At 46.3% G+C, this 26694-nt stretch overlaps 1 protein-coding gene across 1 annotated transcript in view; it reads right to left on the bottom strand.

Annotated features, from left to right (window-relative positions):
- The window catches only part of FBXL13 (F-box and leucine rich repeat protein 13), a 203370-nt gene that overhangs the window by 36288 nt on the left and 140388 nt on the right, over positions 1–26694 (bottom strand). Inside the window, exons 13-17 of the mRNA XM_075017015.1 lie at positions 17153–17251; positions 16232–16349; positions 15903–16065; positions 12971–13090; positions 11145–11271 (exon numbers count right to left, since the gene is read on the bottom strand). Of these exons, the coding sequence (XP_074873116.1) occupies positions 11145–11271; positions 12971–13090; positions 15903–16065; positions 16232–16349; positions 17153–17251 (627 nt within the window). The remainder of the gene's footprint in view (positions 1–11144; positions 11272–12970; positions 13091–15902; positions 16066–16231; positions 16350–17152; positions 17252–26694) is intronic.

Raw genomic sequence — 26694 nt, 5'->3', positions numbered from 1 at the left:
CTGTGCTGACGATGGGATTTACGGCAGATCTCCCTGAATCAGAGGAAAGTCCAGGACCGAAAGGGCAAATAAATCAGATAATTGCTGGTAAGGCAGTGGGTTAAAAGCAAAAGCAAAAAGCAAAGTTAGTGTCAAAAAGCAAAGTCAGTATTGAATTCAGTGACTATTCAATGGATGATGCTGGAGTTAATGGTATAGTTACGATCTGATTTTACCTTGGTTCTGGCAAGTTAGTCTCTTTTCTAAGGTCTCTCCCAAATATCCTGTTTTGACAAATGTGGGCATTTGTCATATATGGGCAGAGTCCAATAGTTTCACTTCTGGCTCCGAGTCCAAAACCTCATTCACCCTCACACCCAGCTTTGCTGTCCTGAATCCAGCCCATGCCCACTCCTCTTGCTCCCATCCCCAGCTCTGCTACTTGTCTTAGTTTGGGGCATGCTAGAATGTTCAAAGCGGGTGGGGGCAAGTAACAATGCCAAGCAGGTTGGTCCAGCACAGTGTATCCTGTTTTCTCTTTGGGGAAATATGGCCACCCTCTGGAAAGCACACAACCCTGCCTCTGTAAGGCATCAAGAGAAACCACTGTTATTCCACTTTCCTTCGAAAAGAGGAGGGAGAGTCTGTGCTTTGGAATGGCTTCAATTTGCTTTATGAATCCTCTTCCTTGGGGGATCAGAGGAAGGGATCTGAATCTGTCTGAATCTGAATCTGAATCTGGCAGCCAATTTGGGGTCAGCACCATCTCCAAAGATTGATGTGTATGGCAATCTGCCAAGAGCCATAGGGCTCCATCCAGCCTCATAGCAAGTCCATGAAGTGATGTATTAAATATAAGACCCATGCCTCTTGAATCCTTTTCTTAAAAGAGCAGCAAATAGAAGAGATTCCTTATAAAGAGAACAAATCTCCAAACTAATGACAAAGGTATTCCTTAGCCTTTTCAGGCAATTTCAATGTTGTTATCAGAAACCATGCAGTAAATCTGCACAAGAACCCCCAACCCAAGCAGCAGACAGTGAGAAGGAATGGAGGGGAGTTAGGACAGCATTACCCTTTCACAGCCCTAGGAAGGGATCTGAGAGCCAGACTGCACAAGCACTGCCATGATGGGTACCACTCAGCAGCGTTATCCAGCTTCAGCCCACTGGCCCACACACACTTGAATGGAATAAATGTATGTAAACACTCATAGAAGGACATTCAAAACTGTAACTTTTAGGATGAAATTCCTCAGATTTACCTGCAGTCTCAGACTATTTTCTGGAGAAAGTTTGAGAAAGCATTTTGGAGTATACTATCAAAACAAAGGGGAAGAACATCTTTTTACAGAAACATTCTTATGACTTTTTAATAAGTGTTATTTATCAAAATAATTCTGGTTATTAATAATAAGGAAATTTATTTTGAAATATACAATTGAAAGGAGGCATGTTCCTTTCAATAAAATACATATAACAGGCATTAAAACATAGCCTATAGCCTTCTTTATATTCCATTATTTTCAGAAGACTATATGATATATGTTTTTGGGCTGAGGTATGTCTGAAACTTGCTTGTTCCTAGATAGATCAAAAATCCTTACATGCTTTTTAATGAAAACAGTAGACAAAAGAATGTTAGGCTATAGTTTATGTTTCCATTAAGTGTACGTATGACCTGTGTATCAAGGGAATAAAATGCTTGCACAGGCATAATATTGTGTGCTACCTCCCATGGAGGGAAGGCAGGAGCAACAGAAATGAGGGAATTTACATTTTTAAAGCAGAGCAGATGTATTCCGGAAACAATGGAGACAGGAAATTGCCTGAAAAATGTGTGTATCAAATACTTCCCTGATACTATTGGAGCACGTTTTAAGACTTGTAAAAGATAAAAATCCCAAAAGTAACATCCACTATAACTGAATGAAGCATCGTAAATATTATTAAACTTGAAGGTTGTCTATTAAGTGAAAATAAATGAATACATTCAAATTATCCTTTGACATTGACAATATTTTTGGTGTTCCTTGTTTGGTGCCTGATCCTGAAAAACCTCCATTCCTGCCCTCAGCTTTAGCCATAAATCCAGGGTCTCTGTTCTGTCCATGATTTTTAGTATCTAGGAAAATTATGAATTTAAGGTCCCAGGCTCATTTTTGGAGGTGCTGTGCAGGTTTTCTCAGAGTAGACTTACACTTGATCAGACTTCATAAGGTCAATATATTAGCACCCAATTTTGTAAAGTTGAGGGTGCATGTAAACACTAGCATTAGTGATGGAGTGCATTCCCATGAGGACTGGCAGCTTCAGCTTTGTCAACTATGCACTCTGGATACCTATCCCACAGTTCTTGTTGCCCTACTTGCATTGTGAGTTACGCTTTCAGCATCTGACAGGACAAAAAAAAAAGTGGGTCTGGGTCTGTGTCAACAGCATCCCATAGGGCAAATCTCCCCCATCCCTTTTGGAAAGCAACAGCAAAAAGTATTTTTGTGCCCTTTTTTTTCCATTGGGTATCCATGAAGATGCCGTTGCAAGGCTTGCAGGGAACCTGTCTGCCTTCAAACTGTTGCAGCAAGTATTCTTGAGCACCTCATGCACTGTTCTGCAGTATGTGCGGCGCTTAAGCAGCTGTCAGAGTGATGAAGACTCTGAGGAGGACACAGATATACACAAATGTGAAACACTGGAGAGGAGAAATGGGGAAATGCTGGCTACACTCAGTGCTTTGTACACTGTGGAGCACCGAATCTAGTGCCATGAAACAAACACAGCTACCAGTCAGTGGGCAAATCTTAGGCGCAGCCATCACTCCAATAGCCAAGGCAATGAGTAACCTTCTGCTATGAAGGACAGCGACTCTGGGAAATATGCAGGACATAGCAGATGGTTTTACCATGATGGGGTTCTCTAAATGCAGCAGGGTGATACATGGAATGTACACCCCTATATTACAGCCAGACCATCTCATCACACAGTACATAATCTGCAAGGGGTACTTCTCCATAGTAGTGCTGGCATTGGTGTATCACAAGGGACGTTTCACCAACATCAACATGGGATGATCGGGAAAAGTGCATGATATTCTTTAGGAACTTCGGTCTGTTCAGAAAACTGCAGAATGGAACTTTCTTCCCAAACCAGAAAAATCACCAGTGGAAACATGGAGATGCCACTAGTGATTGTGGGAGCTCTGGCTTATCCCTTGTTCCCTTAGCTCATGAAACACTACACAGGCAGCCTGGACCACAGTATGGAGTGGTTTAACTACATGCTGAGCAAGTGCAGAATGGTAGTAGAATGTGCATTTGGCCATTTAAAAGCCAGGTTCAAGAGTCTCTTGACTCAATCAGGTCTCAGCGAAATCAACATTCCCCTCATGATGGCAGAGTGCTGTGTGCTCTGTAACTTATGAGAGAGTAAGGGGGGAAATTTCATGCCAGATTGGAGGACCAAGGCAGAATACCTGGCCACTAATTATGAGCAGTCAGACTCCAGGGCAAGAAAGAGAGTGCAGCAAGCAGCACTGATAATCAGAGAGGCTTTGAAAAACAGCTTTATGAATGACCAGACAGTGACATAACGGTCGTCTATTGCAGTTAAGGAGAGGTCCCCTGTAGACCTGCAGGTCCCTCCCTCCCACCCCCCACGCAACACCAGCAATAAAGAAAGATACTGTTTTTGAGAGCTTAATCATTTTTATATAGGGGACAAAAGATAGCACACAGTAAAGGAGTTCATGGCAAGGGCTTCAGAGGTGGGTAAGCAAGAGCAAGAGGTGTTTTGCAATCACAGGTGGAGGAATGTCAGATTAAACTCTGAGAAGTGTCCCTGGAAGTGGAATGCAGGGCTGCCCTTGACTCCCTCCGACCTGCATTTGGGGGTGCTGATGAGGGCAGGGTACTGAACATGGTGAGGAGAGCATGTGGATCGTCATGGTCTGCAGTGGGGCTCTGTGTTTGTCTACCAGGCAGCTCAAGAGCTCTGTTTGCTGAACCGTCAGCTTCAGCATCTCCTCCTGTGTCTGGACTTCACACTGAGCACTCTCCTCTCCTCCCAATCCATCTTGTCTCCACTATGGTTTTGGTCCATGCATTTGACTGTGCCCTTTCATGCAGGTAGATTTCATGTGCTTTAGGAACATATCTTCCCACATTCATTTTCTCCTTCAGATCTGTGCCAGTCTAACAGCTGGAGGAGGGTGGGGACTAGTGGTCAAGGAGCCCGCTATTGAACACACTGAAATAAAACAGAAGTGAAGGCCAGACATGAGGGAGATACATTTGCTGTAGATGAGATAAGTATTGCAGCAGACAAAGTAATTTCATGGAAGAGCCTCTATGGGAAACAACAGTGATGCGTTATGTACAAGGACAAATTTTTTAAGTATCCGTGCAGCAAGTACTACACAGAGATCTTAAGGGACCTTCTTGACTTGGCTTGCTTCCCATCAAGGTAAGGTACAAATTGAGGCATGCATTCAAGACTGTGATTCCAAAAGCGGTTTCTGCAACTATGTATGCTGCATGTTGGAGCAGGGCATGGTGGCTTTCAGGGCTGTGGCAGTCACAGTCAGTGTGTGCTTGCTTTCTGCACTTTGCTGGGCATTAAGAGTTTCACTTCCCCCAGGAGTCTGGCTTGTGCTATCAGAGCTGTGTGGCTCTCCCAGTTGCCGTGTGCTTCCCCCCACCTGGCCTGGGACACTGAACATTTCCCTTTCACCAGGAGCCCAGGAAAGAGAAGTGAGGAGGGTAGTCCAAGCATGGCAAAACAGCTTGTGCTATTATAGCTTGCTGCTCCTTCCTCGAGGTTGCAATATGAGATATTAAACTGCTAAGGGTAACACACATTGATAAGTAACAGATGCTGACTGAATGTGGGCGGAAGGCTGGTCACCATGCTGCACGGCTGTGTGGGGTAATGATGCCAGATTACTTACTGCTGTCTTGGCATAGATTGGTATCCACTTGTGGAGGTCAGAATATGGCAGGCCTCCCCAGAAACCTTGTGAGAAAGATGAAACAGTACCTGTCTGAGAGCTTTTTGAAGATGAGTAGGGAGGCTTGGCTCTCTATCCGCAGACACATGCACTTACAGCACCCACCACAGATCACATGCAATTGCCTTAACCCATTTGTAGCATGATAAAAATTGAGAACTCACCAGAGGTGCCCTCCCCACCATCAGGGTCTGGCTGCAAAATGTCCTGGGTGGAGGGGATGAAATCCAAAGTTAAAAAAATGTCCTGGCTATCCATGATATCAGCTGCTCCATTTGCCTGCTGACCATTGTCGTCATCCTCCTCTTATTCATCTACCATGTCTTCCTTGCTGTTGCCAGCGGCTTCCTGAGGCATACTTTGGGAGGTATCCACAGGCTCTTTGGGGACAGTTGTTGAGTGCCCCTCAGCATCCAGTGCAGGTGGTCATAGAAGCTGCATGCTTGTGGCGATGGCCCAGAATAATATATGGAGACATACCCACACATCTCATAGAGCTGGACAGGACCTTCAGAGGTCATTAAGTCCAGTCCCCTACCCTCACAGCAGGGCTTATCACCATCCCTGACAGATTTGTTTTTTTAAATTTGCCCCGGATCCCTTTACGGCCCCCTCAAAGGCTGAGCTCACAATCCTGGGTTTAGCTGGCCAGTGCTCAAACCACTGAGCTATCCCTCCACGGTGTTCATTTGCTTCCTTTGTCTGCTGGTACACCTGCCGGAGCTTCTTTATTTCACGTGGCAGTGCTGGGTATCTCTGGTGTATACTTTTTCCGTCATGCCCTGTGAGATCTCGGCATAGGAGTCTGCATTTCTTTTTCAGCACAGCTTCATCCCCCATCCCCTTCCTGCCCCCCAGCAATAAGGTCATGAATCTTCTGCATGCTCCACGCGGGAACTTGTCTGTAATCCTAGGAATTCATTGCCAGATGTGCTGCTGAGGTGTGTTGCCTGCTCCACTCATCATGCTGGCCAAACAGGAAATGAAATTTGAACTTTCCTAGTCAGTTTCCTCCACATCTGGAGAGCAGCGGAGTTGAAAATGGAGGCCAGAATGGTCACATTGGGCACTGTGGGACACCTCCAGGAGGCCAAGAACATCAAACTTTGCAACACCCCAACTGCACTACCCTAAAGTCAACCCTGAAAGTTCAGTTTTGGTGTTAGTCCAACTTTTTACAAAAGCCGCATCTACACTAGCTAGCTGTTTCGAAATAGCTGGCCCAACTTTGAAATAACGCGTGTATTTGAAATGAACATTAGGTAGTGAGATGTTGAAATCGCTATCCCCATCAGAAGATGGGAATAGCGCCCTACTTCGACGTTGAACGTTGAAGTAGGGCATGTGTAGACGATCTGCATCCCGTTACTTTGAAATAGCGGGGTCCTCCATGGCGGCAAACAGCTGAGGGGGTTGAGACGCTCTGTCCAGCTCCTGTGGGGCTCTATGGTCACCGCGTGCAGCAGCCCTTAAAGCACCACACCCTCGGATTTCCTGTGACAGGAAGCTGAGAGCGTGCAGGCAGCAGCACAGAGATGTGGTCACCCTGCACGCCCTCCATAGGCCCCACAGACCCCATGGCAACCAGCCATCCCTCTGAGTACCCCCAGGGCACACCCCCTAGGGGGACCCAGGGCTCCCAGCCATCTATCCAGTGGGAGAACAGGCAGTGGGGCCCCTCCTGGACGGACTCCGAAATCCAGGATCTGCTGAGGCTTTGGGGTGAGGAGGAGGTGCTACAGGTAATGGGAAGCAAGCGGCGGAATGCAGATGCATTCACCTGGCTGGCCAAGAGCCTGGCTGCCCAGGGTCACCCTGTCCACGCTCCTGACCACACCAGGAGTAAAGTCAAGGAGTTGCGGCAGGATTACGCCCGGGCCTGGAACACAGCCAGCCGGTCAGGGGTCACCCCCACCACTTGCCCCTTTTACAGGGAGCTCAGGGAGATCCTGGGCCCCCCATACACCTCCTCCCCAAAGACCACCCTTGACACCTCGGCAGAGGAGCCCCAGCAGGCCTCAGAGCCGGGGACCGGCCCAGAGGCCAGCCCTGCACCCTAGGGGCCCCCAGAGGAGCCCACCCCTGGGACAGCGGAGGAGGAGGCCTCCAGTGATGGGGAGTTCCTGATCGACCTCCACTTCCGCAGCTCCAGCAGGGCGTCCGCCCGACAGGTGTGCCCCGGCCGTGGGAGTGGACCGTCAGGTATGTACCCCATAGGCGCACACCCCTGGGTTAAGATGGGGGCCAGGGACATTACCAGGGCCCACCCCACACCCAGCTAAGACCATGGTCCCAGGACAGCAGCGGCACAGCCCCCAGAGCCCATCAGCACCCGCGCCCCAGGACAGCACCACACCCCATCCCTGGGGGTACGGGGGAGCAGAACCCCCAAAGGGGGTCACCCACACGGACACCACACCCATCCTGGGGGACAGGGGATGGCGGGGCTTGGACCATGGGTCAGGGCCCAGACTAACAGCTGTCTTATCTCTTCCCTACTCTTTTCCACAGCTGCGCCATCTGAGGGCCACAAGAGCGCAAGCGCCGTGTCCATCATGCCCAACAGCCCACCAGGGACATCACACTGTGGCAGCCAGGCGACGGAGTAGGGACTGGTCCCAGGACTAGCCCGCCACCGTGGAGCCAGCCGTGGGTGGCCACTGACCTCCCAGGTCCTCACCACCCTCCGGCGCCAGATGGAGGTGTTGGAGCGCTGCCTGCAAGCGGAGGAGCACCACCTCCACTTGCAGGAGCGAGTGCTGGCCTGGCATCAGGAGGCCTTGGGGGGTCCTTCATGTGGACCTTCAATCAGATCATTGGGACCCTGGAGCGGATCAACGAGCGCATGCCAACTCCTCACTGCTCCAGACACTGTCCCTCCCAGCCACCCTCCACCTGCCCTGGAGCCCACCAAGGAGGAGGACCACAGGGCTCAGGAGCTGGCCCAGCCATACTTGCTGATCCTCCTGGCCTCCGCCCAGGCGTGGGTCATGCCCCCCCATGCCAGGCGATGGACAGTAGGGAAGGGGGCCAAGGACTGGGCCATTCAGGCCCCCTCCTTTGTACATAGTTCCCCCCCATTGTAAATAGTTGTTGTGTCCCCCCACACTTTAGTAGCCATCCCCCACAATGTACATAGTTCCCCCATTCCTGTTTAAAAATTTCATCGTTTTTGTTGTTTTTAAATAAAGTCCAGGTTTATTTTTAAAACAAAACAATGTTGTCGTGTCCTCTTAGGGCACAGTAGTGTGGGTGTGGGGGCAGTAGGGTGTTGTGGGTGGTGGGGGGCAGTGAGTGGCCCACCAGGATAGCCACACCAGTGCTCACCCCACAGCCTGGTCGAAATGAGCCCACAGGGCCTCCCAGACCCAGATCCCCTTGTGGAAGGCTTGGCAGCTCAGGGCAGCGGCTGGCTGGGGGTAGGCCATTCCAGCCTTCACAGCCCAGCCCTGCACAAAGGCCTCCCCCCTTGCTCTCCACTAGGCTGTGGAGTGCGCAGCACATGCCCACAACCTGAGGGATGTTGGGGAGCCCCACATCCAGGCGTGTGAGGAGGCACCTCCAGCAGCCTTTGAGGCAGCTGAAAGTCTGCTCGACCACCTGGTGCACATGGTTCAGGTGGGTGTTGAACCCCTCCTGGCTGGCACCGAGGTGGCCTGTGCAGGGGTGCATAAGCCAGGGCTGGAGGGGTAGGCCGCATCCGCTATGAGGTAGCTTATTTTGATTTTGCTACTTCGAAATAAGCTACTTTGACTTAGCGTTCTAGTGTAGACACAGCTACAGAGTATCAAAGTCGACCTTAGGGAACCTTAAAGTTGGAACAGACCCTGTAGTGTGGACTGATTGCTTAGAAAAATCAACTTAAGTCAGCTAAGTTCAACCTAATATTCTAGTATAAAGCAGGCCTACAATTTACTTAAATCCTCTACATCCCACTCTGAATGGACAGATGTTAATGGGCCACTTCATCTTGAATGGTCTCTTGAAATGTATTCAATACTTACGTTAAAAAATCTGGTCCACTTGTGACACTCTGAGTACATTTTCCAGACCTAAAGAAGAGTTCTGTGTAATCTAAGTTTGTGTCTCTCACCAACAGAAGTTTGTCTAATTAAAGATAATACCTCACCTACTTTGTCTCTCTAAAATCCTGTGATCAATAAGCTAGAACAGCACTGTATTCTACAGTGATGAATGGCAAAGATCAGAGTTAACTTATCTGTCTTGTGGGAAGAGGGAAAACTGAATGTCTAAAAACATGTGGGTCAGCAAGCGAAGCTGGATGATTGCCTGCAGCACAGGGTGCCGCACATAAATGAGAATAAGAAGAAACATATAATATTTTAACGGGCTGGTTCTGGTTAAGAGAGAAGAAAATCTTACATTATAAAGATCTGCAATTCACAGTTTCAAGAATTCAAAATCTCACATAAAGTGTGCTATAACATACCAGCAGTGATTAAACTATATTTTAAATTAAAATGTCTTGTTTTTCCCCATTCATGTTATTTGGGGGTTACTCTTCTCTTTTCTAGGCCTCCACCAAGGATAAGGAGTTTTTAATTACTTTTGAACAAATACTGCTTTAGAATCAAACACTGATTTTTTTTTGCTCACAGGTTTGCATAACACGGTCTAAGTCAACACTGAAGAACATATTTTTCTATGCTAAAACACACAGTAAGAAATCCAGGGGAAAGAAACTGCCTCAGAGGTTTCTCTCACAGTTTCTTCCAAACTTCTCGAGCAGGGTTTGGACTCCTTTGGAAGAAGCAAATGGCCTGGCTCCCAGCGCTGTGGATCTTGGAGGATCTGCCAAAAGCCATGCACATCTGCATTGAAGCCCCACGTGTCTAACTTGGCTCCAAGGCCCTTTATGGTTGTTTCCTGGTCCCAACAACTTGACATCTTTGAAGCTACCTTGCCAAACCTTTTGTTAGCAGTTATACCTTGGAATCAGGGGGCCTCCCGATTAGAGCTGTTATGAATTTTCTGATTTTTCTATTTCTGTGGGTTTTTTTTACTCTAATTTTTTAAAATTTCCTTCAAGCTTAATCAGCCTGAGTCAAAATATTTCCATTTGCCAAACCATACTGAAACATTTTGTTTTGGATCAGTTCAACATAAATCTGTATATACTTGAGCTGCAGCCAAACATCATGGGAGTTGTACTTTGAGTACCTTATGCCTTCCCTCTCCTTTGGCTGGGCTCCATGACTGGACTATATTTCGCATGGTGCACCACAGTTCACCCCCCCGGTTGAGCAAGCATAGTGCAGCACAGGGATCAACTGCCTATGTGTGCCTTGGGAATTACAGTCTGGCTGGGAAGCCTGGCAGTGTGAGATAAAATATTTTACGGCAGTTCTACAATCAAAAATGAAATGTTTTGATTCAGGAATATCAAAACTTTTCAAAAGGAAATGTCAAAATGAAATGTTCCAAACTGAAATTTTTCATGGAATGGAAGGTTAAAAAATATCAATATTTCAATGTTTTGTCTTGATTTAGATAAAAAGAATTTTACAACATTAACATTTTGCACAAGATGGAAATTTGATTTTCAACCCACTTAATTCTCCAGGAGAAGGACTACAGAATGAGAAATACAGTGCTGGTCTATATTACCTTTACAGCAGAATTCCCACCAGACCCTGGAAAATGGATATGTTCCTGGTCTGGCTCCAGGCCTTCCCCTGGATTCTCCAGGGTCTGAGTCAAAGAGAAATGGATGCTGAAGGGAGAAGATCATTGCATAGCCCCTCAGTAAGACAATATGGGGGCAAGGCCACAATCAAAATGATGTGGATCCAATGCTCCAGAAATCCCACATAGCTGCAGAGAGGTACAGCATGGAATAAGGAATGCGGAAGGTCTGAACAGCAACTCCATGGCTTATTTGCAAGTAAGGGGGTTGACCCCCGCCCGCCTCTCCCAGTGGTCACTCCACACAGCACAATGATTACACTGTGCTGTCTTAGGTTAAAACTCTGCTACAGTGATGAAACCCCTTTTCAAATGTATCAAATTCATCATTACAAAGTATTCTACACAACTATACAGAATATTGTAAAGTTCTTGCAGCTTCACCACTTAATATCTGTGCAAGGGGTGTCTGTTACAAAGGAAAATATCTAGAGAAGAAACATCGATTTTTTTACCATATCTGAGACAGCTGTTCCAGAAATATCAATAGAAATCAATGAGGTCATGTTTCCCAATGCCTCAATCCCACCATCAGTCACACTTTCACAGTAACGTATATTCAGGTAGGTCAAATTATGGCACCTAAATTAAAACAAAGAAATGTGAGTTTCCCCTACATTGTGAAAATGTACTATGTTACGAACATTTTTTGCAGTATCTTGGGTTGGGATGTCTAAGGCAACCTAAGAAATCAGGCACCCACTGCATTTCAGTAGGATTTAGCTATATTTCTTGCTGAAAAATACAAAGTCATGTGTTAACTATAAAAACTAGAAATGAGCTAATACTATAACTAAAATATGATAATAAAACACTACACAAAATCAGAAACTTGGACAACAATTTATCCACCTGTATGCCTTGCTTACATCTCCAAGTAAGAAATAGGGTCCAGTCCTGCAAACACTGCCAGGAATAGTACTCGGTGCTGTAAGTAGCTCTTTTCTTCAATGGGGCTACTTACAGTTCTAAACATCACATAGAGAGTATACGTGAAGGTGAAATCTAATTATACAACACACTGCCAATTTGGGGTTTCTGCCTTCTTTTTGACCGTCTTCCCTGAGGTAAGTATTCATGGTCATAAACTATTCTAGCCAGTGGCAATATGATGATATAATCATGGTCAGAAGACCATGCTATAATAATAGCCTCAAAATAGCTGAACTCTGTAGAACAGGGTTGCATCTGACGAAGCGGGTCTTTGCCCATGAAAGCTTATGCTCCAAAATATCTGTTAGTCTATAAGGTGCCACAAGACCTCTTGTTGTTCTGTAGAATATTTACTGTTCTTTACAGTGTAGATTTTTAATAAAACATTGATCCCGTGAAAAGGTTAAACTACCATCAATTATCTGTTTCAAAACATATATTCTTAAACAGCTCTATAGCCATGTGTTCCTCATATTTTGAACATCAGAACTACATGTCACTTCTTTTCTGGAAAAATAATTCTGTACATTTTTAACATATTAAATGAGAATAATTAAATAAATCTCTTTCTGAACAAATGTTATATTAGAATCCCTCATTACACGAGACAAAAGTATTAAGAGCTTCCTCCTCACATACAGTCAGCTAACAGGAACACGTCTCATGCTCAAAAGAGCAGCACGGCTACACCGAGCTAGCCCCCACTCCAAGGCCTCAAAGGAGTCTTGTCTGCTACTAAAAGGTACAGGCTTCCCCTAGTCTGCTAACAGGCATGCTACTGTTAGCAGTAAATAATGAATGTGTTCTGCTCAGAGGAGTAACTAACAGTGGCCTGCATTAAGCCATCTTGTTCTGCAACCGCAAGATGACTTTTTTTGGCTAGATATACAGCCAGCATTCCTCCAGTCCACTTCCCAGTGTCCCTAATGAAAGTTCTATTTATAATTATGTGAAAGGGGTTTGCCATGCAGCTTTCATTAGCTTGTGCAACCATAATTGTGAATACTTATTAAGAAAAAGGTAGCTTTGAAATGTTAAAAATTAAAGGCAGCTCTGTCTCCTCACAACAAGCTTTCAAGAAGCTTTACTTTCCTGAACTTTGCTTTCCAGTTTTTTGAATTAGCAGAGACAAACTCTCAATCCTAGTAATCATTCATAGATTCTTAAAGCCAGACAGTATCGTTAGATTAGTATGACCTCCTGTATAACACAGGCAACAGTATTTCATTCAATTACCCTTGTGTTGAGCCTTCTAACTTACCAAATTTAGTTTTCTAAGGAAATAATATTTAAGAAAATAATGGCCATTTACCACCAAATCAATACATGTAGTCCAATAGTACAGTACCTTTGGGCTATTTTCATGAGAGAGGAATCAGTGACATATATACAGTTAGTCAAGTTCAGTTCTCTTAGCTTTGTCCCTGAAGATCCTTCTAAAAATATTCGTAAACCTGCATCACTGATTCTAAAATACAAATACAGAAACATTCTCACACACATTTTTATAATCCACATAATTCAATATATAATTCCATCTGTTAGCCAACATTGCAGATAAGCAGTGACTGAAACTGATAGTTGCCCACCATCACTTGTTTTCACCAAATTTGAATAAATAGCTAGAGAAAGAATTAAATGTTTTGGTTTATGCAAAAGAAGTCCTCTAATGGCACGGGTGCACTGGTAGAATGTATGAGATGACGCTGCTCTACCTATATCAGCAAAATGCTCCTCAACCAAGTGACCTGACATATCATCATCTCAGCAACAATGCCTGCTCTAAACTTTGCTGCCCAAGAATGACAAAGGCCAGATGCCTGACCCTCTTCCCCTCATCGCTTGGAAGGACACAAGCATACTTTTGAATTGCCTCTCTTCTGACTATCCCACGTTGGCAAGCACACCATTGTGACCACACAATTATGGGTCCACACAAAACTACAGCTAAATCTCAACCTGTTGCTTGGTCCAGGAAAGAAGTCCTGGGTTTTCTCTGCCTGCGAAGAGAAGAAAGAGTGCACACAAAGTGTCAGGATAACTGCAGAAATAAAGATCCGTATTTGGACATTGCAGAGGGCATGCAGCAGCTGGAGCATAACAGGGACAAGAAGCAATGTCGGGTGGAGGGCATGGGTGGTGGGTACCATATACTGGGGGAGGCCTCCCCAACAGTCAGGCATGACCCTGCCCATGTCCCTCTCCAGGTCTTCCCATCCTGCTTCCCACTGTATGTGCAGCAGTTCCAGTCCCCTTGAGCAGTGGCCCAGGCTTGAGCTCTGGCTATGCACTGCCCACCCTCCTGGGGCTCTGGAGCTGAGGGTGGAGCCTGCAGCTGCCCACCACACACCCTCCCAGTATTCTGGGGCTGGAGCCTGTGGCTGTGCATTGCCCACCCTCCTAGTGCACCAGAGCTGAGGGAGCTGCAGGCTTCCAATACTTTCCACTATGTTGTTTTCAGGCCACCTTGTTTTTGCTTGCCTTCAGGTGTTCACTTTATTGCTGTTCCGGTGACGGAAACAGTTTCCATCTGAAGCACATGGCCAATCCATCTCCAATGCCTCCTGTCAATGATGATGCTTGTATCTTCTTGGCTGCACTATGCTAGCAGACCTTGGTTTGAGACTGTTCTAAGTCAAAAGTTGCTGAGGATTTTTCTGAAGTAGGTTGTATGGAATGGAGACAGTTTGGATACGTTGTACTTTCAATTCACCAGGATTCTGCACTATAAAATAGCACTGAAAGTAAGCAGCTCTGATAAATCTGGAGTTTGGCCTTGGTGTTATATTTTACTGATTACCAGCCTGTATTTAAGCACCTGAAGGTATTCCTGGATTCCCTGATTCTGTTCCAGATGTCCCATGTTTTTCTACTACCCTGAGTGATGGTGCTGCCCAAATATGTGAATGTTTCTACACTGGAGAGAACACAAGCCTGTAATCACACTAGTAATGGCAAAGCAATATTGAAGGTCATGGTATCTGTCTTACTGATTTTGCCCTCTGGTGTCTGTGCCATGTCATGATGAAACAGCTTACATGCTCTAATAATTCCTAGAGTCTGTGTTAGCAGGGGCTTTCTGCTCCTGGCAGGTTCAACCATGCTGAACTGCTCTGAGGGGGAGGGGCCAGATAAACCAAAAATCAACCAATACTGAGTTTGATGGTCTTCAGGAGCCAATGATCAGTATGGTTGCCAGTGATGAAAGCCAAAAGGAACTCACAGGTATGACGCTTGACAAGCTCAACATCAAGACAAAACCAAAGTTGTGTTTTGGAACATACAGATAACATATGAAACAGGGAAGCTAGCTCAGGTGACAGCAGAGATGAGATGCTACAGCTTATACATCCTGACTGTCAGCAAGAGCAGATGGATGGAATCAAGAAGATAAACAGCCTCACAAGAAACTCTACTGTATTCGGGATGGGATGATGGAGAACACTATGAAGGTGTTGCCCTCCTTTCGCTTGTGGATGTAACCTCCTTAAATTACAATGACCCTAGAAATCTCAAGGTAAGTAGCAACCCAACTGCATGACACTATAAATAGGACACTGCCAATATTTAAATATTTTTTGTCCTCTCTCTGACACACCCACTACACTACACATCCTAGAAGAGGGACAGTTTTAAGGTTCTATTGTGCTGTCCTGGAGCATGGGCCAGGGTCTGGCCTATAGTCTATTTGTTGTTTGGCATTGGTTTTACTAATGTAATGCAAACTAATATTTGAAAACAGTTTTTATGTCAAATCTATCTTTCTGCAGTAATGCAACTTGAAGCTTTTGAGCTGATAAGTGAAAAAGGTAGTTTTGCTTATGCCCTAGTACTTACTAGTCCACATACTTTATCTCCATTATCAAGAAGCTAATAAAACACTCCTAAATTCTAATTGCCCTATCCCACTAAAATTTTATTCTCTTTGTACTGTCCCACTACGGCCTGAGTCCAGCAAAGCACTTAAAAGCATGCCTGAGACTACTCATGTGCTTAGGCTTACACACATGCTTAAGCGTTTTGTTAGATTTAGGTATTAATAAATACTTATATCCTACACATTTTTCAAAACATGCTGCAGCAACAGAATGTATTTGCATTTAGTACATATTTGGTATATTTGGGAAAGCAACATAATAAATATACATTTCTTTTAAAATAAATTATTAAAATATTTTTAGGACAGTCAGAGCATTTAAATCTGAAATAAATGTACCTTAAGGACTATAAATAATTTAACTAAAATAAACAGAGAACAGAAAACTGGATATAATGATTACCTTACACAGTCTGCTAAATTTAATACAAGAATATACTTCAGTGGAGAAATTGTCTTAAGACTGACATCTGTAATCTTTTGGCAGTCGACCATATAAATGTGCTTGATTTGTGGGCAAGATTTGCTCATCAACTTGAAACTTAAATCAGTAATCCGATTATTCCCTGTTGAAATACATTAATATATAAAGCACATATTAGCCATGTATTAAAGGCTTGATCCAAATCCCCACTGAAATTAACTGATATGATCCTTCTGATTTCAAATCAGTCACATCAGACCTTAAAAGCACAAATTAATAATCTTTTTAAATACTCTAAAGTCACTGACCTTCAATTCTGACTTTCACAAGTTTACATTCAGCAAGGGCTTTAAACGCTACATCAGAAAGATGCGGAGAGTCCAGAAAAACAACAGACATAATATCTTGGCATTTTTCAACTAAAGCCTTTAAACAAACAAAACAGAATGATTAAACAGAACATCTACATTTATGGTATGTTATATAGCCAAAAGCTAACTAATATTTTATTAATTGATCTAAGGATAATCCTTGTGTTTGCTTAGTTATAATCTAATTTTAATACTAAGCTTAACCAATATCTAAACCAATGGTATAGATAACTTAAAATGCTGTATTTTTAATTATAATTTGAAACATAAGGAAAATAAATCAGTGACCTGAAGAATGGTGGGGGGCCGAAATGCAAGAATAAGCATCTAAAATAACAATTAGATTTGCTGAAGTTTGAAAAACTTTTACCACATTGGTGATCCTACTGTGTATTTGATTTTAATGCAAAACTCCTCACTTTAATCAACTGGAAGTCCTCTGCAAAAAAAATCAGTGGTATGGTATTGGCTTGATATTCTATATCGCCAGCTAAACTTTGATTTAATACAAAAATATGGCCAGCTAAACTTTGATTTTATACAAAAAAGCCAAAGAAATCTTATTTATATGGTAGGAGGATAGGCTTTGATCATGCCGGCACATAAATTGGAAAAGATGGAAGAACTGTTATAAACTTCTGAGTATTCAAGTCAGAAAGATTTGTAAATGTGAGCTAAAATAAAATTGATTTGTTTGGTGATTTTTTAAAAAATATATTTTTGTTAAAAGTTTTTAAAGGGTGAAATGCTCCTATTCAATTGCATGTGCACATCACCCTTTAAAGTCAATGTGAAATATACACACTTATTCAATGGCAGAAATTTTCCCTAAATGCAAGATTCTTTTTAATTTCTTACTTGAATACATTTGTCTGTAAGAGTTGGCATATCATTGATTATCAAATGTTTAATCCCACTGCAGCTGTTAGCAATAAATCTGAAGCCATCAAGAGAAATCTGATTTAAAAAAAGAGAGAGAGAGAGAGAGAGAGAAAGAAATTGGATTTAAAAAAGCATTTATGTCTTGCAGGAAACTGAACAAACAATAAAGATTACTAACATTTCTGTAACTATTGTTCTTCGAGATGCGTTGAATGTGTCCATTCCAACACGTGTGTATTCCCCTGGTATGGTTGCTGGAATTTTTTTCTTAGTGGTCTCCATTGGCACAGCTCCAACACCCTCTGATGGCACACTCATAATGCTAGCATAAAGGGCCTTACCGATTGACTCCAATAGGAGGTGATGGAGGGTGAGTTTGGAATGGACATGTGCAACACATCTTAAAGAACAGCAAGAAAGGTTAGTAACTTGTTTTTCTTCTTTGAGTGCTTGCATATGTCCATTCCAGTGTAGGTGACTCACAAGCAGTTCTGCAGGAGGTGGGCTTAGAGTTCAAAAGCAGCATGACTGCAAGACTGCATGGCTGAAATTGGCATCATCTCTAGCCTTCCGAGCATAGGTGCTGACTCTGTGGGTGCTCCAAGGCTGAAGAGGCACAACAGGGTGTGAAGCAGTTGTAAGAAGAGGCAGCGTAGGGGCAGAGGTTTGGGGGAAGGGGTAGAGCAAGGGTGGAGCATGGAGTGGAGCTTGAGCACCCCACCCCCAGCAAAGTAAAAAGTCGATGCCTGTGCTGCTAAGTGATGGTATAATGCAAGGATGGCCAAACTCCCTGACGCTCCAAGTTACATATGACAGTCTTCAGAAATTCAAGAGCCAGACAAACTTTGCAGGGCTGTGGCTTCTGCCCTGTGGCAGAATGGTGGGGCTAGGGGTTCAGCTGTTGCCTCCCCTGAAGGGCTGAAGTCCTGAGCCACAGTGGGCACCTCTCAAGGGGCTGAAGCCACTAGATCCCTCACCTCACTGGGCAGAAGCCCCTAGCCCTACAATCCTGGTTAAAGGCAGAAGTCTTTTGTTTCCCCTCCCCAGTCTGGTAGGTGGAGAATGGAGGGGCATGGGAGATTCCATGAGCTACACTTAAGCTGTAAAAGAGCCACATATGGCTTGTGAGCCTCAGGCTGCTTCTACACTCGCCCCCTCCCATCGGAGGTGGCATGGTAATAAGGTAATTCAAAGCAGGCTAAAGAGGTGACAACGTGCACGTTCAACACCTCATTAGCATAATGGCATCCATGTGAATTTCGAACTGCAGGGTTCAAATTGCAGGTTGACAGTGTAGACGGGGGCAGCTTTGAAATAAGCACCACACTTTGACACTCCCTTATTCCCACAGAACTCGACTGGAGAAAGGGAATGTTGAAGTGGGGTGTTTATTTTGAAGCTGCCCACATCTACATGTCAGTCTGCAATTTGAAGTCTGTACTTTGAAATTTGCGCGGCCACTATTATGCTAATAAGGTGCTGAATATGCACATTAGTACCTCATTAGCCTGCTTCGAATTGCCTCATTACCATGCCACCTCTGATGGGAGGGGGTGAGTGTAGAAGCAGCCACAGTTTGGCAATTGTGGCATAGTGCACTGAGAACAGGTGTACTGACAACCAGGTCACTGCTCTGCAGGGCTACGTCTACACTTAGGAAAAACTTCAAAATTGCTATGCTAATGGCCAAATCGAAGAATACTAATGAGGTGCTGAAATGCAGCTCATAGGAATAAGGGGATTTTGATGTTGGTGGGGTCCTTTCAAAAAGGACCCCAGTGTAGATGAGCCGTGGGCAAGCGAACCGTGGCAATTTCGAAGTTCTGTGGCTGGCAGCTTGCTAATAAGATGTGGAATATGCATTTCAGCACCTCATTAGTATTCTTTGATTTGGCCGTTAGCATGGTCATTCTGAAGTTTTTACTAAGTGTAGACACAGCCCAGATGTCTTGAATAGGGACTTACACTAGGAAGGCAGATGCTGAGGTCTGCAATCTTGTGGAATGAGCAGCCAGGTTAACTGGGGACAGAAAACTTGTGAGTTCATAACATGCCTGCATGCATATAGTATTGCACATCAAATTCTGTAGGTGAAGATGGGAAAGTCCTTCATTCTTTCTGCTAGCTCTATGAACAGCTAAGTCAATCTGCGGAACTATTCAGTCTATTGCTTATAGAAAGCAACAGATCAAAGAACAAAGGCACTGTTCCTCTCTGTTTGCTTTCAGTGAGCAACTCACGGTACTTCCTGTTGTTTCAGGCAGTAAAGAGGTCTGTAAGGGGAGACCCCATTGTTGGAAGATGTCCCTTGTGATGTCCAGTTGGCATATCACATATGCAGTTGGAGGCACCACTCGTGATGAGAGGAGAAAGACCTGCTGAGATGATCCAGCAGCTGGCTCTGTGTTCCAGGAAGGTGGACACATGTAGAACTCCCCCAGCTAGATTGCTTTGGGAGAAGAGTGTGATCTACTCTGTCTACTGCTGTAGAACATGGCTGTTGTCGTCAAGAACCAAAATTATTTGTAATATGATGTAGGAATGCCTACATGCTATGTGAATCACCCTGACCTTCCTGACACTGATATGGAGGGAAAGCTTTCTGAGACCTGAGGTCCTGAGTCTAGAAAGACTTTAGATGGGTTCTCCAGCCTAGGGCAGATGTGTCAGATACTTGTAACAGTGATGGTTGAGATTACAAAAGGGGTACTTTTGCACATACTATGCAGTATTTCAGTCACCATGCAAGTGAATCAAGGACCTTAGTGGGAAATGTGTGCAACAAATTTGGGTGATGATGCAAAGGACAGCACACCATGGTCACCCAGGCTTGCAGAGGTCTGAGATGTAGCTTTGCATGTTGCCCTATGTATGTGCATACAGCTATGCAGCTCAGACAGCTTAGACACTTTCATGCTGTTGTGTTCAGATGAGCCTGAAGGGATCTTCTCAGGGCCATAATTGACCGAAAGCAATCTTCTGAAAATAGGGCCCTTGCCTGCATGGACTTGAGAGCAGCAGCTCTGAATGCTATCCTTTGGATGGAGACGGGTGGATTTCTGGCCATTTCTGAATAGGCAGGCTGATTGCATAATATGGATGTCAGATTCCACCCGAACTCTGGACGAGCCTCTGACTAGCCAGTTGGCAATGTACAGGAATAAATGAAGTCTCTTTTTTTCTGAGGAAAGCTGCCATGACCACCACACATTTGGTGCAGACCTATCACATAGCTGTCAGTCTGAACTGAAGAACCACAAAATGATAGTGGAACTTGGTTCATGACAAATCTTAAGAATCTACTGTGGCCTTATCGAATCAACATGTGGGGGTATGTGTCCTTTAGACTGAGGGCAGTATACCAATCTCCTGGATTCAGCAAGGGAATGATGGAAGAAAAGGAGACCATGAGGAACTATAAATTCCTGAGATAGTGATTGAGATGATGCAGATCTAGGAGAGGTCCGAGATAACCCTGGGCTTTTGGGTTTAGGCCATAACGGGAATAGAATCTCTTTCCTCTGAGGTGGAATGGAATCTCTTCCACACCTCTCACTTAAAGGAAGGATTTGACTTCTGGTTCCAACAGTTGCTTATTGGAGAAGAGTCCTGAGGAAGAATTGCAAGGAGAGGTGGGAAGTTGGGGCAGACAAAAATTGGCTGTCTTATCCCACTTTTACTGTGCTTAGAACCCAACAATGTGAGGTAAGATGCTACAGGCACTGAAGAAGCAGAAATGTCAGTTGGAAAACAAGGGTGTACCTGGATCTGGTGTTGAGAGGATTGTAGTGTCAATCTTATACGTCTTGTCAAATGAATGCTTTGAGCTTGCCAAGTGTCAGGGATCAACTGCAATAGTCTTGCTGAGGAGACATATGTCTGAACCCCCTGCACTTCTTCCTCTGTTAATCTTGCCTGCCTGGCTGGGCAAAGTAGCAGTCAATCTGTTGTGTTTTCTTGATACTGCCAGGGTATACAGACTTAGAGATTTTAAGACTGCCATAGAGTCTTTGAGGCCATGGAGTCTAGCATCCACTTTCTCTTAAAACACCAAGGATCCTTCAGAAGGGAGGTTGTGCAAGGCTTGTTGCACCTTCTGAGGAAACCCTGAGGACTGCAAGCATGAGCTCCAGTACATGGCTGCCATCTTTGGCTATTGATCTGGACATGGAATCAGCGGCATCCAGTGCTTCCAGCAGGGAAGCCATTGCCACTCTTTTTCCAACTACAGAAGAGAATTCTTGTCTAGACTCCTAAGGGAGCAAGTCCTTACATTGTAGCATGGACTCTCACCTATTAAAATCATAGCAATCTAACAAGGCTTGCTAGTTTGATATGTAGAGCTGTATGACCCCACCTCATGGAGTATGCCTTTCAACCAAACAGGTCCAAATTCTTTGCATCTCTAGCCTTGGGTGCAGATCCTGCTTGACCTTGTCAATCTCTTTCTTTGGTGGCCACCCCAACCAGGAACCCTGTGGGAGGGTGCCAGAAAAGGAACTTGCATCCTTTAGACAGTACAAAGTATCTGTGCTCTGTATGATTTGCTGTCTTAATGTTGGCAGGGGTTTACCACGGTGACTTGGCTGGATCAATAATGGCCTCATTGAGTGGTAAAGCCATCCTAGAGGGACCTGCTGCTGAGGCTATGTGTTGTCTCCTTGATCACCCTGCCTGTATACCCAAGTTCAAAGCCATCTGCTTTAACACGTCCTGGGAGGCCTGGGGGTCACCTTGTGGTGCACTCAGCTATGACTGACTGAGAAGTTTCTGACACGTCTCCTGTGTCAGCAGAGACTTGCGTTACTTATTCCTGAGGCTCAGTCCCCAGTTCAGTTTCAGAATCTGTGTTGGGCTCTTTCAATGCAGTCTTGGGGGGTGCCCTAATTTCTGAGGCCACAGAATACGATAATCTTGGGAGCATACCATGGGCTACCAGAAACCCCCATGGGTTCAAAAATGGCCACTGCTAAGGTGTCAGCTCCATGCATGTGGTGGCCAAGTATTCAGCAGCACCCTTATACTTGCACCCACCATAATATCAGAATGGCCTGGGGAGCAGCGTGAGTGCCTATGATGACATGGAGAAGACCCCATTTTGGACTCTGATGAAGAGAACAAACAGAGGAAGGGAGACCAAGGTAGTGCTGTTCCCCTTGGTGCTAATGCTTCAAGCCACGGTGAACCCCCCCACACCCACTCATGCATCCGACGAAGCGGGTCTTTGCCCATGAAAGCTTATGCTCCAAAATATCTGTTAGTCTATAATGTGCCACAGGACTTCCTGTTGTTGGTGAACGTAATGCAGATGCTGCCCCTAGGGAAGGCAGTTGCAGTCCCTCACAAAGCCTATGAGATGGCTTTCTGCCACTTAGTGATACCAAGAGTACCAAGTCTCTAGGGACACAGGTCTCCAAAGTCAACAGTATTGTGAATTAGCGGGTACACTGTCTTCCTGAAGGGTGCCTCTGTACCTGTTTCAGTGGAAACTGTGGCAGTACCAGGGAAGAAGAGTTGCCCAATGCAGGTCTTCCTCTATTATGTCACCAGGCCTACTTGGCTTTGGCACTGGGGCTTGACTCTTCCCCTGCTACTTTCTAAGTTTCTTCTTGAGCATCAAAGACAAAGATTGGTGCTAGGGCTCAAGACTGTAGGACGAGGGTTCCACACTGAAGCTGAGGTGCTTGGTGCTGAGTCCAAGAAGCATGATTCTGAAGTGGTCTACCTCCATGGGCTGTACATGCTTTATTTAAATAACGTTATTTTTCAAAAATACCATCTTATTTTTACAAAGTTAATTTTTATTTCAGAATTCTTTTGAAAAGGGATTGTTAAAATGTCTCTAATTTTTTTAGTACAATTTTTAAATGGGAATTCCAATAAATGTATTTTTTGTCATCCTCATATACACTTATAAATCAGTATGTTTTAAAAAAAAGGGCTCTAGTTAATTTGGTTTCCAAAACATTTTCTTCTAGCTTTCAAACCTTAAGCATTAATTTAGCTATGCCAAAACAGAGTACATCTCCAAATTTCTCCACCTTATCTCTTTTCCATAAGGTGAATGGAGAAGCAATCCTCTTCCAAGTTCATCCTGTTTTTCTAGCTCATCTTGGTTCAGTCTGTTTCAACATTCACTTAAATATGTCCGTTTTGAGAATTGTACTTAAATTGGTCATGCCATCTTTTTCTGTTTGATTTTATGAGAAGCTCTCCCATTTCAGGCACACTTTGTTTTCCTGGCACAGCCAAACCCCTATGCTACTTTGTTATGATAAAAAAACTGTATGCCCAATGTGGTGGTCCCTGCTCTTACCATATAGGAGAAGTTCTTGATCAAACACACAATCTCTCTAAAATATATAGAAAATTAAAACTACTCAACGATTAGAACTAACGATCAAACTACAGTAACTAGTTACACTAAAGAAACAGGAAAAGGCACAAGGACGAACTGCCTGAGCAGTGAAAGGACTTCCAACAACTGTCAAGGTTGGTGTGATGGGGCGTCTACCCCACAGTGGACCTATAAGGATTAAACCCAATCTAAGGAGACTAAGGCTACGTCTACACGTGAAGCCTACTTCGAAGTAGCTTATTTCGATGTAGCGACATCGAAATAGCCTATTTCGATGAATAACGTCTACACATCCTCCAGGGCTGGCAACGTCGATGTTCAACTTCGACGTTGGGCAGCACCACATCAAAATAGGCGCAGCAAGGGAACGTCTACACGCCAAAGTAGCACACATCGAAATAAGGGTGCCAGGCACAGCTGCAGACAGGGTCACAGGGCGGACTCAACAGCAAGCCGCTCCCTTAAAGGGCCCCTCCCAGACAGTTGCACTAAACAACACAAGATCCACAGAGCCGACAACTGGTTGCAGACCCTGCGCATGCAGCATGGATCCCCAGCTGCGGCAGCAGCAGCCAGAAGCCCTGGGCTAAGGGCTGCTGCACATGATGACCAGAGAGCCCCGCAGGGGCTGGAGAGAGAGCGTCTCTCAACCCCTCAGCTGATGGCCGCCATGGCGGACCCCGCAATTTCGATGTTGCGGAACGCGCAACGACTACACGGTCCCTACTTCGACATTGAACGTCGAAGTAGGGCACTATTCCCATCCCCTCATGGGGTTAGCGGCTTCGACGTCTCGCTGCCTAACGTCGATGTTAACTTCGAAGTAGCGCCCGACACGTGTAGCCGTGACGGGCGCTATTTCGAAGTTAGTGCCGCTACTTCGAAGTAGCGTGCACGTGTAGACACGGCTTAAGTGATAGGCAGCCACAGGTGAGGCTGCAGATAATTGGGACCCAGCTGGGGCTGTACAAACAGGGGCTCCTAAGTCGAAAGAGAAAACAGATTATTCTTGCTCCAGGTGTGGCCTGGCTGCCAGAGAGAGTAGGGCTGAAGAAAGGCAGGCAGAGCTGGTAGAGCTCTGGTCTGAACCTACTTTCAGGCTGCAGGGCCTGAGACAAGGCCTGAGTACAGTAGGGCTGCAGGGAGGTATCCAGGCAGCAGGTCCATGACCCCTTGCCAATGATGAGTGGTCATTTCAGACTGGAGTTTACCCCTCAATTAAGGGGCTAGATGATGACTGGCAGTGGGTCACTGAGGCAAGGTGGATATAGGGGAATGTGGTTCCCTGGGGGGGGAGGACTGCAGAGAGTGGAAGTACTGTGGCAAGGCAGTGCCCTGAGGGAAGGGTACTGTTATCCAGGAAGGATGTGGGTCCAGATGTCAACCAGTGGAGAGCAAACAGGTAACAGCAAGTAAGACACTGCCAGAAGAGGGCACTCTGGAGGCTGGATTGAACTAAGTCCCAAAGGGTGCGTCTACACTAGCTGGCTACTTCGAAGTAGCCAGCACAACGTCGAAATAGCACCCATCACGTCTACACGCTCCGGGTACTATTTTGACGTTGAAATCCACGTTAGGCGGCGAGACGTCGAAGTCGCTATTCCCATCCTCGGATGGGAATAGCACCCTACTTTGACGTTCAACGTCGAAGTACGGTGTGTGTAAACGATCCACGTCCTGCTACTTCAAAATTGTGGGGTCCTCCATGGCAGCCATCAGCTGAGGGGTTGAGAGATACTCTGTCCAGCCCCTGCGGGGCTCTATGGTCCCTGCGCGCAGCAGCCTTAAAGGCACCACGGACCCAGATTTCCTGTGGCAGGAAGCTGAGAGTATGCAGGCAGCAGCACAGGCACGTGCTAGCCCTGCACGCTTCTCAGAGGCCCCCATCCCCGCTGCCTTCACCTGTGGCATTAAGCCAGCCCCACGAGCACCCCCAGGGCTCCCCTCCTGAGGGGACCCAAGCACTCCCAGCAGCCAGGTGGGGGGCCAAAAGGACACGGGGCCCCTTCCTGGTCGCAGGCTGAGCTCCGAGACCTGCTGGGGCTCTGGGGCAAGGTGGAGGTGCTCCACGTGGTGGGGAGCAAGTGGCGGAACGCAGAAGCATTCGCCTGACTGGCCGAGGGCCTGGCCGCCCGGGGTCACCCGGCCCGCACTCCGGATCATGTCCAGAGTAAGCTGAAGGAGCTGCGGCAGGGGTATGCCCGGGCCGAGGACTCGGCCAGCCGGTCTGGGGCTGCCTCCACCACTTGCCTCTATTACAGGGAGCTCAGGGCCATCCTGGGCCCCCGGGACACCTCCTCCCCCCCCGGCCACCCTTGACACCATGGCCGACGAGCCCCAGCAGGCCTCGGAGCCAGAGGCCAGCCCCACAGCCCAGGGCCCACCTGAGGAGCTCCCCCTCGGGACAGTGGAGGAGGGGTCCAGCAGCGAGGAGTGGGGGCTCCTCATCAACCTCCCCTCCCGGAGCATCAGCCGGGCATCCGCCCACCGGGCTTCCCCCAGCCGCAGCAATGGACGGTCAGGTACGTACCCCACAGAGCACACAACCATGGGCCACAGGGCAGGGGCACCAGCCACGACTGGGAGCCTCACACACCCCCAGCGGACCCCAACCCGCGAATGCCCAGCCACAGTACAGTCCCAGGACAGCGGCACAGCCATCAGCGCCCATCAGCACCCATACCCATGGACAGAACTCAGTCTTGACCCCAGGGGTGGGGGGGCAATGCCATGGCAACAGCCAACAGGGACATCAAACCCACCGAAGGGGACGGAGATCCAGCACCCACGAGGGGGCAGGGAGAACGGGCCATGGACCAGGGCACTGTACTAACAGCCTTCCCCTCCCTCTCTCCCTCTCTCCAGCTGCAGCATCTGATGCCCCAGGCAGCCAGGCACCCTCTGTTGTCCCCGACAGCCCACCGGTGGCCAGCCACCACCAGTGCCCGGAGACACCCCCAAGGCCAGTGGGACGGTCCCGCCACTGCCAGACTCTGGGGATGGCCCCGGTGGACCCTCAGCTCCTGGCAGCTCTCTGGCGGCAGATGGAGGGGGCAGAGGAAAGACTCCGTTTCGAGCGGGAGGAGTCCACCCAGCAGTGGGCGGCACGGGAGGACTTTATGGAGGTTTTCAGGGACATAGCCGGCTCGATCCGGGAGGT

The sequence above is a fragment of the Carettochelys insculpta genome, chromosome 1 (genome assembly GCF_033958435.1).
Source record: "Carettochelys insculpta isolate YL-2023 chromosome 1, ASM3395843v1, whole genome shotgun sequence".
Taxonomy (NCBI): Eukaryota; Metazoa; Chordata; order Testudines; family Carettochelyidae; genus Carettochelys; species Carettochelys insculpta.
This window is presented reverse-complemented; position numbering and strand designations above follow the sequence as displayed.